Raw genomic sequence first — 20,016 nt, forward strand, 5'->3', positions numbered from 1 at the left:
GAAGTGAGGGTGGTGACAGTACCTGCTCATTGGGTTGCTTTGAGGATCAGATACGTTCAGACATGTAAAGGGCAGGCCAGCGTTTGGTACCTGGTACACACCCTACGTGCCGGTTGTCCCTGTCCACTGTGCTCCGTGGGGTGCAGCCTGGGGTCCAGTCACGTGATGGAACGTGTACCCGCGAAAGGCCAGAATGAGGTATACCTTGGTGTCAGAGCAGAAAGAGAGACTTCACTTCTTTCTTTTTTCCAAATCTTCAGTGATTTGGGTATATTTCCTTTTTGTTGTTGTTGCTAACAGATGGACATGGCCAAGTCTTAACTTCTGGCAACACTGTGACTTAAACACACCCCCAGTGTGGCCCCTACAAGTTCATGCCCAAGGCCCTTTGGTCCACCAAGTCTTCCTTTAGGAGTTTACCCCAAAGGAATAGTTAAGCCTGAGCACAGTGACTTACCTGCAGACCTGTTGATCGCAGCGTTGTCTGTGATGGTGAGCAGTGCAGACAACCTCAGCTGTCAGGAGTGGGGCGCTGGTCACGTGGAGGTGGGGCTCCCGTTCAGCTGAATATGGTATAGTCACGGGAGACAAGGTGGTTTGGGGCTATTTACTGGCATGAAAAGATGTCCACATCTAATTGATATATGATAAGAGCACGTTAGGAGTGTGAGAACCATGATGCCAGTTTTTAAAAAGCCACATATTTCATTATGTTTCGCCTAGAAAGGGGCTCAGGAAGCTTCAAGGTGTTGCCAGCGGTGGTGGTTTGTTTTGAGTGGTAGGATGATTTAATTTCCTTCCTTTGACTTGAAGTATAATTTTTCTATAGTTAAAATATATGGCTTTCATAATTTGAAAATCTTTTTAAAAATCAGCTTTTAAGAAAATTGCCCCATAGGAAAGGTTGGTTGTTGTTCAGCCTCTAGACCACCTGTAGAAAAGGTGTTAGAGTAAATTCTGAGTTGGGAACCCTGAGTGCAGGAACTTGTGGCCTTTGGCCCTCCTTGCTCTGGGTGTTGGCCATTTCTGGAGGGCGTGGCCCCCTCCCTCCCCCCGACCCCCCCGCACTGTCTTAATGAAACATGCTGCCCTCAAAGCTTGTTACTCTGCCGCAGTCCAAGAAGCCTGGTCGTGTAGGTATAGGGTCTTGTTGGAAGATGTGAAGAATCCACTTCTTCCTCTTTCTTGGCAAAACCTCTCTCTCTGTGCCTAAAAATAGTTACAGCAGTAGAACATTGGGAGAGTTATGAGAATCTAAGCCTACCTTGCTGGACTCGATCTCAGAGTTACAAAGGCCCTATTTTTGCTTGTTTTTGTAGGAGAGAACAGCCGTGTTTCAAGAATTCTCAGGTTCCAAAACAGGGGTTCTTCTCTGCACGGTATGTATCATTCTGCGCTCCGTGGGAAGGTTGACAATGGTTGTGATGGTGGTGGCAGTTTTTCGTCTCCCGACGATTTGCCTTGGGGTCACTGGCCCCACGGGGAACAGGAATTCCGGGGGCCGCTTGGTGTGGCTGGTCTCTTTGCACTCCTGGTTTGCCACCTTACTGCCGCAGATAGCGGGCTGCCACCGCGCGGAAGACTTGGCGATTTGCTCACTAATAGTGGCAGCTGTTTGTCTGAAAACGTGTGAATCTTGGCGATTTCTCTCCACCAAGAACTTGTAAATTACAGCTATCGGGAGTAATTAGAGCTGAGAAAGTCTTTTCACAACAAAATCACTCCGCTTGCCTCTGCTCACCTTCTCTTAAAGGAAAGTAGATGCGCTTGGACAGAGTCTATGTGCTGGTGTCCAGAGCTGCCATCTGCCCTGCAGTTTTCAGGGCCGCTCACTCGGCCTCAGTCTTTGCAGTCGTGGGTAGCCACCTCCTCCAGCACCACGGTGACCTTTGTCGTGCACATCTCTTGTGATCTTTTGAGATTGAAAACTCACACCTTCCACGTCCCTGCTTCCCTGGGGACTCACTTCACCAAAGTGGCTGCTGGCTCCCAAGATTAAAATGCCTTCCCTGTTTGTGCCATCTTGGAAGATGGAACTTAATCCCCAGCTGGTTATTTGAGAAACCCCTATATATACAGTAATGAAATTGCACTGTCAATTTAGTAATCCTGTGAACAAGGGCTGGGTAGAAGCAACGACATTTAGCTGCTTGAGTGCCTGTCTAGGCCTCGTTCACTACAATTACTTTTTAAGGAACTCCTGTTCTCTATTTAGTTTTAAAGGTAATGGAGATTGTTTTCTTTCTAAATTGAGAGTTTGTGAGCGAGTGCAGCTTTGTTTCTCGTGTGTGTATATATGCATGATCACCTACAAGACGGCCTGCCCGGTGACCTGTGGATTCTCACGTGTGTGTGGCCAACGGTGGTTCCGCCGGCTCTGGTCCTTCAGATCTGAGAGCCGTTGCTCCTGGAATGCTTGCCTCCGAAGGAGATCTGAGTCTGAGCAAGTAGCCCTTCTCTTTATGAAGCCCATCAAGTCAGATGCTTGTGTTTGCTCTAAAACTGTCTTCACTTGCCTGGTCCAAAGCGAAGATGAGTCCAAGTAATTTACTTGATAAAGAACTTTGTCAAAAATCCTCTGTCTGGGGCTTCCCTGGTGGCGCAGTGGTTGAGAGTCTCCCTGCCGATGCAGGGGGGGGACACGGGTTCGTGCCCCGGTCCGGGAAGATCCCACATGCTGCGCGGAGCGGCTGGGCCCGTGAGCCACGGCCACTGAGCCTGTGCGTCCGGAGCCTGTGCTCCGCAGCTGGAGAGGCCACAACAGTGAGAGGCCCGCGTACCGCAAAAAAAAAAAAAAAAAGAGAAGGCAGTAGGAACCTGTGTGTTGGAATTTGGATTAGGACCAGAATAAAATGCTTTATCTTTGACCCTTAAGATGCTGGATTTGTCCCTGGTGGGAAATTATTGAGTCTCCTAGTGTGCAAATGCTGCCATGTTTTTTACAGACGTGGGTGAGCTCTAAGTCTCAAAGAAAACTCCAGGTATTTGAAGTTCAGTTTTTTGTTTTGTTTTTGGGTTTTTTTTTTTAGTAGCTCTCCGGGAGAAAAGATCATTCTCTGAAATGTGATTCTCGGTGGGGTCAAAAGCATATGATGATTTTCCTTGTCCTGTTGGCTGCTGCCTGCAGGCAGGTGATGCCAGCTAGATGAGGAGCACCATTGACTTGGCACCTCTGCCCCCTGCCAGTCCCGGGTGCCACGTGAAAAGCAAGCTTTCACTTGCCATAATCTGATTTCTGTAAGCCCCTCGGTGCGTGTTCACTTGCTGGCCCAGGTCACGTCCAGCATGCAGAACCTCTGCCAGTCTCATCTTTTCTTTATTCTGCTCTAGGAAATGACTGGAAAAGAGCTGGGTGGGAGCTCATTCCTCTCCATTTCTAAGTCGGGGTACAAGCCCGGAGTCCCCAGTGGGGAGAAGGTCTTCTTTGCTGCCCAGTCTTCCTTCTACTTCTGCCATGTTTTTTTGCTATAGGCAGAAACTTGGGGTGTCTGAGATGCTTTGGCTGTGATAGGTGGGGCCTGGGTTGGGGAGATGTTGTCACTGCGTCCTCTTCAGCAGCCTGTCACTTGCCAGGCTCTGAAAGCTCTCCGGGAGCCTCCTGGGTGTTAATGAGCAGCGGGGCTGCAGCAGGACAAGGCGGATGGAGGACTTGCTTCTTTGGATAAAGGGGAGCCACTCGTGAATTGTTGCGTGGGGACTTTCCCCCTCTGTACCGTATCTTTTGCCATTTTGATTTATCATCCCGAGATCATTTTAATGAGGCCAGAAGACTGACTGTCTTGTTGAGAAGTTGGGAATTGTGGTGTAACCACACAAAAGCTCACAGTTCTGCTGTTTCCTTTACTTCTAGAAAATCCCCTTGACCCCATTTTCCTCCCTTACGTCTTTTCTATTGTGAAGAAAGTTAAAGGTGTGTCTCTGTGTGTGTGTGTCTGTGTTTCCTTTCATCTTAAACATCTTAAAAGCAAGGATCTTAACTTCACGCAATCTTGCGGGACCTGGTACATGGCTTATAATGTGGGTTCTCAGCACACGTGTGACCGCGATGAGTCCAGAGTCTGGGCAGAGGTGAAAAGATGGTCAGGGAGGAGAGACCAGCCTGGGAAAGAGAAGTCCTTACATATTTGAAATGTGAGTTTGTGTCCTCTAGAAAACTGGATCTAAGAAGAACCCAAGTTAAGGAGGGAGCAAGTGTCAGCAGGAAGGAGTCATTTGGAAGTTCAAAGCCCACTTTCCTCAGTGGAGTTAAGAAATCAAAAGAAGCAGAATATTTCCTGGGGCTTATAGTGAAGCACTCACCCTAAGCCAGAGGTTTTTTTAATACCACTGTTAAGTTGAGGGGTTGGGAAGGGGAAACCCCACCGAGTGACTGGAATGTGGCGTTTCCAAGCTCCCTCTAGTTTTAGGGCTGATGCTGGCCCTCCCTGCTTGTCCCTGGATGTAAGTACCCAGTGCCTTGGCCTTTTCCCAGCAAGGAGAGGCACTTCCGACTCCACCTGCATCCGCGGGCTGAGCATCCCTTGGAATGTTTTGCGCTTGTCCACACCTGCCTGCTCTTTCAGAAGATACCGAAGGCACCTGTGCTGCTCTTCGCCACCTTTTCTCTCTCTCCCTCTTTTTTTTTTTTTTTTGCTCGAAACACACCATTAGGTCTGTGCGGTTCTTAATTTCCTCTCCTCCTGGGAAATCTCGCTGTGCCAGGCAGGCAGGAGACAAAGGAGGGGGGCTGTAAGCATCCCAAGAATGTCCCTTCAGCACCCCTGAAGAAATGGAGACTTTCTCGGTTTTCTCTGGGGTATGCTTTTTAGGCGAAGTGTATCTTTTCCGCCCGTATTTCATTCGTGTTAATGGCAAGATCATTTGGAGATGGTTGGCTGTTGACTCAGTTACGCTAACTCATGTTGCCAGCTTTTTGGCGGCTCCAGCCAAGATCTCGCGCCTCTGACAGCTTCTGCGCTGTCTCCTTCCCCCTCTGATTACGCAGCCCAATCTGTCACCCGGACGACGGGGGCCTGTGCCCCGCTGATGGCTTTCCACACGCCCGCAGTAATGACTTTGGCAGGACGGGAAGGCAGCAGAGGCGAATTTGCTGCGTCCCTTGCTCGGAGAGCCGCAGGCCCCCTCTCCCTGTTAGTAAAAGCACTTTGTGAGGTGCTCGGGTAAATAAATGAGTCATTTTAATCCAACTGACAGGCTGGCACCTGAGCAAGCTGCCTTCCATCTGTACCCCTTGGTCTCATGGAGGCGGCCAATTGTCAGGCCCACGGACTTCAAGGCCTGACTGGTGAGTGTCTTTCAGAATTGACTTTAGCGATTCTTTCGCCCTAATTAGGTTAAAGGAATACAGTTGGGTTGGATCTAAGTTCTAAGGGTGGGCGGAGAACTGAAGCCTTTGCTGAGTCTTGTGCAGGTCAGTTTCCTGTGGCTCTGGTGCTGCTGGTTGACAGCATCCAGGAAGATGGAGCCATGTCCCCTTCCTCTGTGGTCCTCTGCCCGGGTCGGGTGGATGGGGTGTGAGGGGGGAAGAGAGCCGAGAGGCTTTTAAATCCCCACCTCATTGCCTCCGTCTGGCTCTTATTTCATCACGAACTGGAACACTCAGATTTACAATTCTCAGGACACTTTGCACGCCCACTGTCTCATTGGATCTTCACAGCAACCTCGGGAGATAAGTAAATTGTAGCCATTTTATAGGTGGGTAAACTGAGGCTCAGAAAGCAGAGGTGACTTGCCCGGATTGGTGGCTGCTAAAGTGGTCCTAGAGTCCGGTTCTCCCTGTTCCTGCACTGGCAGGATTGATCCACTCTCCCACCCTCAGAGTAGCCTCGGCTGAGACTGGAAAGAAGTGCTTAAGGAAATGGCTGGTGAAGTCCGAGCAGTGGCTGGCTGTGAGGTGCCGCCACCCCAACACCAGAAGTAGTGGGCGGCGGGAAGGTTGTCAGCCTGGTGTCCTGAGCCGATTGCCCAGCCCGAGTGGGAAAGAACCGTGAACAGTCCTGATGGCAGTGGCTGCGGTGCCTCCTAACTCACTGTTTCAGCGTGTTTGTACCCGGAGTGGCTTTCCTAACACCATATGCCAGTTTTGAGATTCATCTGTGTTTCTTAGTTGGATTTACTAAACTGACGAGCATTAAATTTTTTACAAAGCTTACCTGTAAAGCTCAGACAGCCCATTGTCTGTGTACCTCTCCCAGTGCGGAGCACTTAAATGAAGTAAATCATTTCTTAACAAGAGCTTCGCAGACTTAAGAACCCGTCAGTTTTTCTAAAGACAGTGACTGTGGTTAGTGTAGAGAACACTCTAAATTGTGTTCTCAAAGGCATCGGCTCTGGAACATCCGCCTTCAGCTTTCAGGGCACCTGGGAGCTGTCAGAAAACACTTCCTGGGTGGTTGACACACTTCTAATACATGAAATGTCTACTTAACATTTATAAATGCAGCTTCTGGCCACCGTTCAAAGGAGACCCACAAATCCCAGGTGGGATTTAATCAGAGCGAAGGCAGACCAGCCCTGACCTGCCTGCAGTGGTCTTCTGGGTGACTTAGATGATGGTGGGACAGTGTCTTCCTTGAATCCTGCCTCTGACCCTGGAGGATAAGGGTGCGGTTATTTTTTTTTTTTTTTTTTTTTTTGCGGTACGCGGGCCTCTCACTGTTGTGGCCTCTCCCGTTGCGGAGCACAGGCTCCGGACGCGCAGGCTCAACGGCCATGGCTCACGAACCCAGCCGCTCCACGGCATGTGGGATCCTCCCGGACCGGGGCACGAACCCGTGTCCCCTGCATCGGCAGGCGGACTCTCAACCACTGCGCCACCAGGGAAGCCCCGGGTGCGATTGTTTTAATGTGCTTCTTACAGAACTTTGCATAGGATTATTATTTTTTAAAAAACCTTATATGTCTATAAATTCTTAGTGATACTGAAAAGTGAGGAGAGAGGAGGAAGAGCCGTCCTTTACAGATGAATGCCAGTTATAGAAATGGAAGGAACTATAGGCTTAGAAAGCCATCATTTTGTAGACATCAGGGTAACAACTGATACAGACAAGTAGCATCAAATGATGCTAAAACCACTGGGCAAAATGTTCTGAGAAGCAGTCTCAAAGTTTCCCTCCTGAGGTTACTCACTCATCGCAAAGGAGAAAGGTACCGTCACAAGGGAGTGAGATGGTGGATGCCACCTGCTCCAGTGACCGAGCACAGCGTCCCCAGCACAGGACAGACACCCTGCCTGTATCCTGAGGTCACGTGCTGGGCGGTACACCCCACCCTGATGTCGTTCTGCCAGAACGCTCCCCCAGAATCTTACTATGAGGAGACAGAAAAGTCCCGATTCTGGGATGTTCCTCAGGACACCTGGACTCTTGAAAAAATGATTGTTTTCCAAAAAATAAACAATAAAAAGAAGTAAATGTTAAGGGTGGGGATGCAGTTCTACGTTAAGGAAGTCTAGAGGGCTATAGTAAAAATAGAATGAATGATCTAGGCTTCAGTCCTGGGTTAAGAAAGGAAAACAACTATAAAAATCGTCTTAGGTACAAGTGGTGAAATTTGAAAGTGGACTGATTATTGTAAAATAAACTTATTCAGTGTGAAGTTTCTTAGGTGTGGTAATGGTATTGTGATTTATGTAGAAGAATGTCCTTTTACTTAGAAGACATGTGCTGAAGTATTTAGGGGCAAAATGTCATGATACTTGCAGCTTCCTTTCAGATGGTTCAGAAAAACACACGTGTACAGAGGAAAAAAGCAGCTGTGCCAATGTTTAGCAATTGGTGAATCAGGATGAAGGACTGACAACTGCTCATTGTACTATTCTTCCAGCTTTTCTGTAGGTTTAAATTTTTCTAAATAAAACTGCGGGGTTGTGCGGGGGGAATGACATGCATTCGTTGTCAAAAGCAAACAACGCAGGAAACTGCGAAGAGAAAAGTAAAAATTGCCCCAAATCCCTCTACCTTGAGGTAACCACCGTTGACAGTTTTGGTGAACCTCCTTCCAGGTGTTGGTTCTCTGCTTATCGATCCATCTGTGCATTTATCCATTTATCCATCTGTCTACTTAATGTCTTCTGTTTTTGTTACCCTCTCTTTTTTCCTGGATTTTTTGGTGGAAGAAAGACCATTTGTCCTTTAGAATGCTCCACATTGTGTCCCTGTGGTGCTGTTTACCTTGTTCCTGTCTCCCTGCAGTAGGTCTAGGCACTTGTTTAGATTCCATTTCTAGGGTTTTGGTTTTGTTTTGGCAAGAATATGTCATAGGTGATATTCTGTCTTTCCTATTGCATGACAGCTGGTTATCTTACTTTTTAATTTTTAATGATGTTGAAACATGGTCTCAGGGTCAGAATTATAAGGGCCCATTAAAGGAAGTCCAGCTTCCATCCTCATCCCCTCCCCCATTCTCTTCCTTCCCGTATAGGTCACTTTTTTATAAGCTTTGGGGTTTTTCTCTCCATTATTTCTTTTTCAAATATGAGCAAATATATTTGTACTTCCCCCATTTCTTACACAAACGCATACTATTCACACTCAAAATATAGCCTAGATATCCTCCACATCAGTACATAGGAAGCTCCATTCCTTTTGTAGCTGTGTAAAACTCCGTTCTATGGGGTAGGTGTTGCCGTGTTTTATTCACCCCGTCTCCTGCTAGACACTGGGGTTCTTACCAGACCTGCAATTATAAATAGTGCTGAACTCGGTGCTTTGTGACCACCTAGAGGGGTGGGATAGGGAGGGTGGGAGGGAGGGAGACGCAAGAGGGAAGAGATATGGGAACATACGTATATGTATAACTGATTCACTTTGTTATAAAGCAGAAACTAACACACCATTGTAAAGCAATTATACTCCAATAAAGATGTTAAATAAATAAATAAATAAATAAATAGTGCTGAAATGAATAGCCTTGTGCATAGATCATTTTTAAATTTTTGCCAGGGATGGATTGCTGGGAGATTGTGCAGGGTCAAAGGGCAAGTGCATATGTAATTTTGCTGGATATTACCAGATTCCCCACCATAGGGGTTTGTATTCTTTTACATTCCCACCAGCAGCATATGAGGGACACAGCATCTTTTTTTTTTTTTTTTTTTTGGTGGTATGCGGGCCTCTCACTGTTGTGGCCTCTCCGATTGCGGAGCACAGGCTCCGGACGCGCAGGCTCAGCAGCCATGGCTCACGGGCCCAACCGCTCCGCGGCACGTGGGATCTTCCCGGACCGGGGCACGAACCCATGTCCCCTGCATCGGCAGGCGGACTCTCAACCACTGCGCCACCAGGGAAGCCCCACAGCATCTTTTTTGATCGTGGAACCGTATACTGTAATATGGTCTTGGAAAAGTAAAGCAGACCTGGATTTGAGGGCTAGCTCTGCTTCTTAGCTGTATGTCCCTGGACAAGTTACTTAATCTCTCTGAATCTTGGTTTCCTCTCTATCAAATGGGAGTAATAGTTGTCTGAGGTGTTATTTTGACAATGAGTCAAGATAACGCAGGTGACGTGCCCTCCACCGTGTCTGGTGTGTAGTGAGCGCTCAGTACCTGTTGGCTGGGGCTACTCTTGGTGTGACTTGTGCTTGGAGGTGAATGCCAGGTGTACCTTTATTGCCAAAGCCTGGAAGATTCCCATTTTCTAGTCTCTCTGCCAGAATGGCCAGAAACCAGAGAGCAGAGTCTTTGCTCTTGAGATGGCGACCACCCGAAAAGAAAAGAAAAAAAAAATCTCCATTGCTTTTATACTTTTTGTCTGTCTGGCTGATGACTGTCTGAGAGTGACTTATTTCCGTTCTCAGGCCTGCGTGCAGACGACGTTCTCTTAGTGAAGTGGGCTGTGGCTGCCTCACCTGCGGGTTCTATAGAACTAGCCTCTAAATTGGAATTTTACCCACAGGTGGACGTCAGTGGGTTCCTGAAGTTGTGCACGTTCCTGGGGGGTGAGCCCTCAGAGTTTGCATTAGATCATCAGATAGATCCATGACCCCAAAAAGGTTGAGAAAGTCTGTCCTAAGCCATATTCTTTTCTGTTTTGAAGGATGTTGCGGCTCGGGGCTTAGATCTCCCTCAAGTCACGTGGATTGTCCAGGTAATGTATTTAAGTCGTTAAGGTGCGAGCTTGAGGGCAGGATGTGTGGTCATGAGTCGGTGCATTGGCTTTACGTAGAATAATTATTATCACCCTCTTCTTGGGTGCTGCCCTGGTCACCAGGCAGCAACCAGCCCGACCTGCACAGTTCTCCTGACGTCTTTCCTTAACCCGGTGCCCCTGACCACTGCAGCACAGCCTGCAGACTGTACAGCCGTGGGAGGGAGGGGCAGGCTCCCCTGCTCGCAGACGAATGCGTGTCACACACAGAGTTTTCCGCAATCTGAAAATAACAGGAATTACCTGGGCCCCTGGGAGGCCTCACCGTGTCCAGAAGGCGATGGCTCAGCTGTCCTGAGCGCTGTGTCCATGCACATTGGCCTGCAGGGGGCAGTTAAGGCCCTGACAGCACCTCACACGTACCTCTAGCCTTAGGTGCCTTGCCAGAGGGTAGAGATGTTAGCACTAGTCTAGTGGTGTTAGTTGTGTCTTTTCTTTCCCTTAGTCTGCAGAGTTGGTATTTGTAAGCCCTTCTGTACAGGGGCCAGGGGACATGGGCCCTGTTTACGTGAGTCATGGCTTATCCACACTTTAGTGGAATTGCATGCCTGTCACTAGCTAGGAAATCTCTGCTCACGGCACATGATGACTTTGCGACTAGAGGCATTGTGTCTTCTCTCCTGCTGTCCGTGGAGCAGATTTGAAATAGGAAGGCGAGGATGATTTTAACGTGCAGGAGGCCAGACACATATAATTGATCATTGAGAGCCGCCTTACAATGGTGGGTGTTGATCGGTTGAATATGCCTGGCCTCCCATCGTATTCTTGGCCCTCTGGTCTTTGATTCGTGGAGCAGCAAAGAAGAAAAGGGCAGAATGAGTACGGGGACAACGGGTGTTAACGACGACGACGTTATTGCCATAGAGAGCGTCCGTTCGCTGAGTTAGAGCGTTGGCCCTTCTGCCGGGTCAGGAACGCTGTCCGTGGGAGCGGAGGCGTTTCCCTGCAGGAAAGGGGAGCCTGCCTCTCAGCTGGCCTGCAGCTCCGCTCCGCTGGGGCTGGGTGGCCTGCAGCGAGGCGGTGGAGACCTGATTCCCTGTACCCTGTGCAGCGTCTTGCGTGGCCCCAGCCCCACTGCTCTGTCTACTGGGGAGGTAGGCCAAGGTCGTGCGGCCATCCTGCGCAAGTTTGCGCCCACCTGCCCGCATTCTCACCTTGCCCAGTCACCTCAGTGAAAAGATGCAAATAGGAAAATGAAGAGACCTGTGGAGAAGTGAAATTAAATAGGAGATACCGGGACGAGAAGACGTCTCGTTTATCTGAAACTTGGCCACTGTTCCCGTTGGCGTGTCGGAGCCTTGTTATTTCCAATGAAGCCAGGAGTTTCAGGGTTGAGTGACTTCTCCTTGTGACTGTGGTAGGGTAACCATAGCACCAGGATTTCATTCTTGGGATACCTGGAGGCAGGTGAGGGGTATTGCACTTCCAATTAATGGCAGTCCCTTGATCTGTGAATGCCTTCATTTTTGTTACCCTTTTTAGTACAACGCTCCGTCTTCACCTGCTGAATACATCCACCGGATTGGGAGAACCGCCCGGATTGGCTGCCATGGGAGCAGCCTGCTCATTTTGGCTCCTTCGGAGGCAGAATATGTCAACTCGTTGGCTTCTCACAAAATCAAGTGAGTCAGAAACACGGGGTTTCGGCTGATCTCACCTAATTAATTTTCTGTCGCTTCTTACAGTGGATGGGCCTTGTAAGCTGACGAGGAGCCATTAACCCTTGTGATCCCTAAGTGAGTCCCAGAATAGCCAGTGGCAAAGACTAAAACCCTTAACGCCATCAGCACATGACAGTTTTCATTGCGTTGCCATTCCAAGGCGTAGAACGATCTGTTGCGCTCTTTCTTTCAGGTAGAGGTCTGTGTTGCGTTACTCCTGCTGCAAAATCAGTGTGCGCCACCCGCCCAGCCAGCTTCTCAAAGATCTCCCTTAGTCACCATTTTTGTTTCTTGCAGTTAATTAATGCTTAGGACCTTTAAAGTTGGAAAGAAAGAATGCTTTTGATTCTTTACACAACTCCCCCTCCCCCAGGAAAGGAACACGAGGGAAGAATCCATTAGGGGCAGGTGAATTATGTACCACATGTTTGTGGCCAAGGCTGTCCAGCTGCTGTCTCGTATGCACCCAGTCAGATGGCAGCCTCTCACATCCCCCAGCATCAAGCCCCCAGTTCCAGCCCTGGGTCGGGGACTCCACAGGGCTCAGCAGCATGGAACCTTTGCCAGGGGCTTCCATCGAACCCCGATCTCCCCGAGGAAAGACAAAGAAAGCAAAGACAGAGGACAGCGGCTCGAGCTGGCCAGGGGTGATTGTGATGAAAGCAGAAAGCATCCACCTGGGCCACGGAAATGAGTTTGTTTAGTCATGTTTTCCATAAAATCTAAAGTAACAGGCTCTAAAAACGGGCTTCTAAAGGCATGCGGTTTTTCACACTGATCTGCTTTCACGAATTTCTTCTGCTCAGAGAAAGCACAGTGATGCATAGAATGTTTTTGGAGGCACAGGAAGAGCCGTGTGATGCCCAAGGTGGCGACACGGTACACGCCGGGCACAGGAGTGGCCCAGCTGCTCAGAAGCCACTCGGTGACTTCCCCTGTCCCCAGTCAGACGTCAACACTCTCAACACTCTTTCGAGATTGCTGGTGTGACCGTTCGTGGAATGAAGCTTTCTCAGAAAATGTGCTTCACACCCATCAGTGTTGGGGGAGGTGAGGACCCGCTCCCGATGAATTCAAGAGGGCAAAATTTTGAAGATGGTGTGGGTTTTCCTCTTACGTAATTCTCTCATCTTGATACAGCTTGTCAGTTGAAGGAGTGGTTTTTGTTTCAGGAAGACGTGCATCTCTTCTCTTACTTGTGAGAGAAAATCTCAGATCAGTCAGTCACGTTTCACCAGGAGCTCCATCTCCAGCTGGATTCTGAGTTCCCGGGGGCTGGAGGCCGCATCAGACTTCTCTCTGTGGCCCTTTCCAAGTCTAGGCGGCACCCGATCAGGCAGTTACACTCCAGAAATACAGGGGGGTCGAAATGAAAACCCGTCCCAGCGCCGTAGCTTTTTCCCTCTGTCCCGGCGATTCATGTACGTGTGGAAGGTATTCTCAGAGGTGTGTTGTCCCACAGAGGAGGGACTCGCTGCGCCTTGGCAGCCGCCTCTGCCTCCACGGCCCCCTCCTCCCGTTCTAGACCCACAGGTTCACGTTCTCCCATTCCTCCCCGTCAGCAGCTCTCTCTGGTTGGCCTCCTGTGCTCCTTCACTGCGATGTGATCTCCTTGGAGAAATGGCTGCAGACAGTTGCGCAGTCAAAGGGTGATGGTCCAGCACAGAGTCGTCAGCATAGATGCCTCTGCCTCTCTCCCTCTCGTCATTGTTCTCGAATAAACGCCTTCCGGTTGATTGCTATGGAAGGTTCAAATGTAGGCCTGAAATTGAAAAAGGGAAAATAATAATTAGCACCAACATGAATCATTGGTGAGCTGGGTATATTTTAAAGGTATAAAAAGGACAGCCCTTGGGACTTCCCTGGTGGCACAGTGGTTAAGAATCCGCCTGCCAATGCAGGGGACATGGGTTTGAGCCCTGGTCCGGGAGGATCCCACATGCTGTGGAGCAACTAAGCCCGTGTACCACAACTACTGAGCCTAAGCTCTAGAGCCCGCGAGCCACAACGACTGAGCCCACGCGCCGCAACTGCTGAACCCGTGCGCCTAGAGCCCGTGCTCCGCAACGAGAAGCCACCGTGGCGAGAAGCCCGCGCACCGCAACGAAGAGTAGCTCCCTCTCGCCACAGCTAGAGAAAGCCCGTGCGCAGCAGCGAAAACCCAATGCAACCAAAAATAAATAAATAAATACATTTATTTATTTTTAAAAAGACAGTCCTCCCTTTTGATGATCTTTTCTGGAAAAAGAGCCTGTAGCATTCATGGGAAGTTCAGCATAAGGTTCACATTCAGGAGAGAACTCAGTGCTGCCAGAGACTCGGGGAGGAAGTTCACAAGGACGAAGACTGGGAAATACCGCGAGGGAGAGATTTGGGTCTTCTGTGCCATAAGGATGTTCTTACAGGGGTGTAAGAACATTCATTTAAGGGGCAGAGAGTTCTGTAGGAGTCCAGCTCACTGGCTTCTGCCCTGAAAATTCACCTATTGAAGTGCCTGGTCCTGAACCACCGGCTGCTTCACCGGTGAGACGTAGTCAACCCGAGTAATGATCACATCTGTCGCTACGCTACTGCCGTGCGTTACACTTGCTGATTTCCGTTTGAGGAAGGGCTGTATGTTGGGGATCTATATATAAACTGTTTCTTTGACTTAATACAAAAACCTAAATCTAATAAGAACTAATTACAAAGTATGCCACGGAAAGAGACAGACTTGAAGATTCTTGGAATACAAAAGGTACACGTCTAAATATCAAAAAAAAGGAGGAAGACGTGTGTGCCTGTTTGGTGCCTAAGAACCTGAGAGCCAGGCGGCGGGCTGCTGGGACGGCTGATGAATTACAGAGAAGATTCAGGAAGGCAGGCGGAGGCTCTCAGCAGCAAGGGCCATCGCCGCCCGCCCCCCATGCCCCCAGCGCGTGGAATTTACCCTGACAGTGTAATTTAGCAGGGCAAGAGACAGGTGCCCCGGGCCGCTTCGCCTCTGTCTGAATGCTCAGAACTTTGTCTCTGCAGCCTTCTGACTTCTTGGTATTTGCCAACTTCATCACTTTCTCCCACTTCTCCTTTAAACGTGTTTCTAATGAAGGTCATCATTGGTTTATTAAAATGTAAATGCTTCCTCGAAATGTGTTATTTCTTAGATCAGGCATAAGACAGTTAGTTCCTTGAATTTATTTAGCTGTCTCTCTTCATAGTGAGGTGGGATGATTCAGGTTTGTTGATAGAACCATAAATAAGCAGAGTAGATGTGCTTTGTTCCTCAGAAGCAGTGATTTCTTAGACTAGGAGGAAAAGGCCCTTTTAAACTGTAAATCACTCCAGTTCAGTCCCATCTCCTGTTCACTTAGGGTAGATGGTCCCCCAACATTGTCATATGGACACATACAGCATACGAGCCGTGCCCTGGCTGAAGGTCAACATTTGAGAAAACTCTGCCTTTCTGTGGCATATTTAGTTCTTTGTATCCCTGGCTGCGAATGCCATTATACCTATTTTCTTTCTGCCCACTTCAAGATCTGACCCCAAGTTCTTATGTTGCTTTTACTTTTGTATTTCTTCTTTTTTTTTTTTTTTTTTTCCTCAAGAAAAAAAGTGATGAATAGAGGCAGGTCAGCTATAAAAAGGAAAAGGCAGGGCTGGGCTCTGATTTTTACCTTCCTTCAGCTTTCCAGGCATAAATGAGATGCAACTTCAGTAGCCGTAACATTTCTCTCCCATATGAAAAACAGATTTTCCAGGAAACCACGAACATTTCCCGCCCCCCCCCCCGCCACACCTCCTACACTCTTGGTATGTACTCCGCATTCTCTGGTTGACTCTGTAAAAATATTTTCCGAATCTACGTGGCTGTGAGCTGGCAGCGAAGAAAGAACGGTGAGGGCTGGGGGTGTATGGGGAAGCGGTGACACAGCTCAGGCAGATCATGTCAGAGACGTGACATGTTCATTCATAGCTTTGTCAGAGTCACCTTTGGGGGAAAGTCACCTTTGTCTTCTCCCACAGAAGAGGCTGCCATTCATGTTTTAATTTGCTGTTACATTTAGGAAAAAAAAACAACAACATACAAGAAAATCATTTATCTTTTTATGATCTGTTTTTCTCCCCCAGAGCTCCTCCCTCCCTCTTCCTCTCTCCCTGGGGAGTCTTTTCCCTCCTTGCCTCTAACACAGGACTCTGCCACGTGCCCTTCCTGGGGCAAAGGCTGGGGCCTTCCAGAACCGTGGGGGACAGTGGGCTGTCCAGACTCCCCTGCCAGGCAGCTTGGAGTGTCTTATTCTGGCTGCTGACGGCTTCTGTTCACAAGGGAAGCCTGAGTTCTGGTTTCAGCCATTCGCATGTAGCTGTAGATTCACCAGAGATCATTTGGTCCTCACCCCTGAATAATTAAGAGACTAGAGCAGCAAAGATCCCTCAGGGTAGATTAGGAGAGAGTTCTGGTGCCAGGATGGGCTATGGGCGTTGGTCACCTGTTTACCTTCACTCAGGTGTTTGGTTACGCCCCACAGTTAAGGGTCTTCAGCCACCTCCTTCCTCTAAGTATGAAACTAAAGGGACTGTTGGAAATGTTTTTTTAGTTTGTCTTCTACTCAAGTCACGGTCATCTATCTATAAGCAGGCCTATTTATTTAGTGTTCCAGATTTACTAAGAAATAATGACATGATCCCTATAGAGGAAATTCTAAATGTAGCCTTTGTAAATGTATCAGGCAGGAAAGAAATTGTTGGGGATATTACCCTGTCTGTCCCTTTAATATCATAGAGGGCCCCTTCCTTCCAAATTCCTAAAGGTTTAGGAAAACATTCCCTTTCCCTGACCAAGTGTTGCTTCTCCTTTATATCCAGTTAGCCTGAGGAGAGGCCAGTTTTATGCATCAAGATTCCAAATGTTTTTGAAAGAACAAAAGGTTTACCTCGATATGCCCTTCCTTTTACAGTGTTTCTGAGATAAAGGTGGAAGATATTTTGTCTGTTCTGACACGGGATGATTGTTTTAAAGGGAGACGATGGGGAAGCCAGGTGAGTTTTATTATTTATCGTGCTTGCTGCTAACAGACGTGACGCATTTCCTGATTTGGGGAAGCAGTGATTCTGAGTATGGGGCAGTTACTGCCTCTGTCAAGTAAAACGTGTATTTTAAGGACCATGAACATTAGGTGAGGCCTCATCTTGATGGTGTTTTTTCTGCCTTTGCTCCTGGACATGTTTGCTGGGCTCATCCAGTTAATGGGCTCCAGTCCATCCTGCGCGTCTGCCAGGCGGCAGCAAGCTCCCCAGAAAGGAGGGCTCATCCCGGGCCAGAATGAGTCTGGAGGCAGCGTTACACACTCAGCCCTGGTGGTCCCCCTCCAGATTATCAACAAGGACGCCTGGCTAGACCCGTCCACCCGGGACAGCATGGAAAAAATAAATAGCTCGGAATCTCTGTTTGGACACACTTAGTTCATCCATTTTTTAACGTTCGCTATACACAGAGGAAGAGTGAAGTCGAGATCATTAAGAAGAAACATTTTTATTATCCGCGCAGTTCCATATGGAGATCCTGAGCAGTTGCAGACAGCCCGGGACAGCCTCTCCTGCTCCTTTTCCGAGGCTTCCCCCCTGCTCGGAATCACTGCCCCGCCTCCGCCCCCCACTCGGCCGCGTTACTCAGTGTCTCACGTGTACTTGTCAGTGTGTTGCTGTGTGTAATTTCGTCCATGAAATTTTAATTATTTGGATATTTTACATTTCTTTTCTGATGCCTGAGGATAGACTGGAAAGTCAGAGCCAAATAGATCAAGTTTAAGAGTTTCTTTTATGCATTAGTATGTGTCTTTATTTGGATCAATATTCTCCCTGAGGCAAGGACTCCATCTGGCTGACCCCGACTTAAGTTCTGTTCCAGAGAGTACCTCCGGAAATGTATCTAAGAAAAGGAGAGGAAATAATCAAGTGTCTGTTACCGCAGCGTGTGTTCCAGACTTGGGACTGTGCTAAGCTCTTTACACGCTTGGTCCCGTTCCATCCTCTCAGCAGCCCTATGAGGCAGATGTTACTGTCCCACTTTATAGATGAGAAAACCGAGGCTTAGAGAGCTGAAGGAACATTCACGAGGGCACAATAACCATTGATTCTCCTGGTGTGAAAGCAGGCCATCTCACTTCAAAGCACCTGTGCTTCACCATGTACCAATAAGCCTCTGTTAGTATTAGTTAAGCCAGGAAATTGGAACTAAAGTGCTTGTTAAATTGGGTAACGTTAGCCATTTTCATAAAGGTGAAATTAGGTCAGTAAACGGTACCACAGCAAAGATCCCCGTGAACAAGAAAGCAATTAAGGACTCAATTGATCAACACGTTATTTTAAGTGATATTTCATCATAGAACAACCAGGGCACACGGGACTTTGGACCATCCCATATTATCGATAGTCTGTTGTCAAGGGAACTGACCAGAAATGAGACACTCATTGGTCTCGGCACACTTCTCTGTCCTTTGGAAACTATTGCAAATTCTAGTTGGCGGGGGGGCGGGTGGAAACGTGGGATGGGGGGCGGTTGTTTTCTGGGTTTTTTTTTTTCAAATGTTCCCACAGCTATTTAATTATAGCCCCGGGACAGCTACGTGGGATAAGCAGGGGCACTTGGGCGGCATGTAGCAGCAGAGTGGTCAGGAGCATGGCCTCAGGGCCCAGTTCCTCATCTCACCAGCTGTGTGGCTTTGAGCCAGTACTGGACCTTCCAAAGGTTCATGAGTACATTTCTTCATGTGTACAATTGAGATAATATTAGTATTCTCAGAAGGAGATTGGAAGGTTGAGTAGGAAATAACATGCAAGTCCCAACACAGGTACCAAAGGGTATTCATTATTACTACTATTATTATTTTGTTACATCAGTTAGTAGCAGATGTGGAATTAAAGTCCAGACTCATTGACATGAAGCCCAGCGCCTTTTTTTGCTGTTTCACACTAAGCGGAAAATTGGCATCTGCCTGCTCTCCAGAAATAAGAGCAAGCCACAAAATTACAAAATGAGATGGTAAAGGTTTGAATAATCTAGTCTTACACTGTTTCCAGGACCGGCTTTAGGGTCAGCATTTACCCCCTGAACACAGCCCAGTTCTCTCCCGGGCACCGATGGTCGTGTGCCCCTGCGCGTCTCTGGGGAAGCTGTGGACGGGTGCAGGGCCCCTCCGGCAGGACGCTTCCCCAGAGCAAGAGAACGTTCCCCCTGCTCTTTCGGGGAACAAGCCACAGCCATTCTGTTAACATCCGCCCTTCTGTGGCCTGGCAGCCCCGGTTCCTCTCCTTAAGCCTTTTCTGTGGCCTGAGGCCAGCCTTGAAGACTGGCTGGGGCTTGAGGAGCCTTCATAAGATTGTGGGTGAGAGCTGGGGCCCAGAGTCGGACAGACCTGGGTTCGAGTCCTTGCTTTATAGCCAGTCGTTCTGCAGCCTTGAGCAGACTATCTCCTCCTCCCCAGCCTCAGTTTTCCCATATGGAGAATGAGGACAGCGCGAGTACCCACCCTGGAGGGTTGCGGTGAGGTTTAAATAAAATGAGGCCCAGCATGCTCTGCACACTCTGGGCCATGTGAGCTCACCTCAGCCCTGAGTTGCTGCTCAGATGGACAGGATGTTTTGATATTTTTAAGGTCTGGTGGTCTTTGGTTTTAAAAAGAAAAAGTGCTAATCAAGGTTGGGCTTTCACTGACACCAAAATAACCGGTTAACTTAGAAAACTCAAGTAATCATGCCAGGTTCTAGATGTCACGTCCATAAACACCACCTGTTTGACCAAATTTACCTTTAAGTCAGAGGACAAAGAAAAATGAAACTAAATTGACTTCATTACTAATTATCTCAGATAAACAGCCTGCAAGAGTATATTATGTGCATGCCTCATGTGAATAGTAAAGAGAATCAAGTAAATGCTGGCTACAACTTTTAATTCTGGGTGTTCTTCTACAGGTTTTTTTGTCTTTTTTAAAAATTTTATTTATTTATTTATTTTTGGCTGCGTTGGGTCTTAGTTGCGCACGGGCTTTCTCTAGTTGCGACAAGTGGGGCTACTCTTTGTTGCAGTTTGCGGGCTTCTCATTGCGGTGGCTTCTCTTATTGCAGAGCACGGGCTCTAGGCGTGCGGGCTTCAGTAGTTGTGACACGTGGGCTTGGTAGTTGTGGCTCGCGGGCTCTAGAGTGCAGACTCAGTAGCTGTGGCACGTGGACTT

The 20,016-nt window shown here is 48.3% G+C and overlaps 1 protein-coding gene across 1 annotated transcript in view; it reads left to right on the plus strand.

Annotated features, from left to right (window-relative positions):
• DDX31 (DEAD-box helicase 31) overlaps window positions 1-20,016 on the plus strand; it is a 71,476-nt gene that overhangs the window by 24,710 nt on the left and 26,750 nt on the right. Inside the window, exons 14-17 of the mRNA XM_081236346.1 lie at window positions 1,320-1,379; window positions 10,035-10,085; window positions 11,628-11,767; window positions 16,744-16,825. Of these exons, the coding sequence (XP_081092472.1) occupies window positions 1,320-1,379; window positions 10,035-10,085; window positions 11,628-11,767; window positions 16,744-16,825 (333 nt within the window). The remainder of the gene's footprint in view (window positions 1-1,319; window positions 1,380-10,034; window positions 10,086-11,627; window positions 11,768-16,743; window positions 16,826-20,016) is intronic.

This window comes from Mesoplodon bidens, assembly GCF_964165515.1.
Source record: "Mesoplodon bidens genome assembly, chromosome: 6".
In the NCBI taxonomy this organism is placed as follows: Eukaryota; Metazoa; Chordata; class Mammalia; order Artiodactyla; family Ziphiidae; genus Mesoplodon; species Mesoplodon bidens.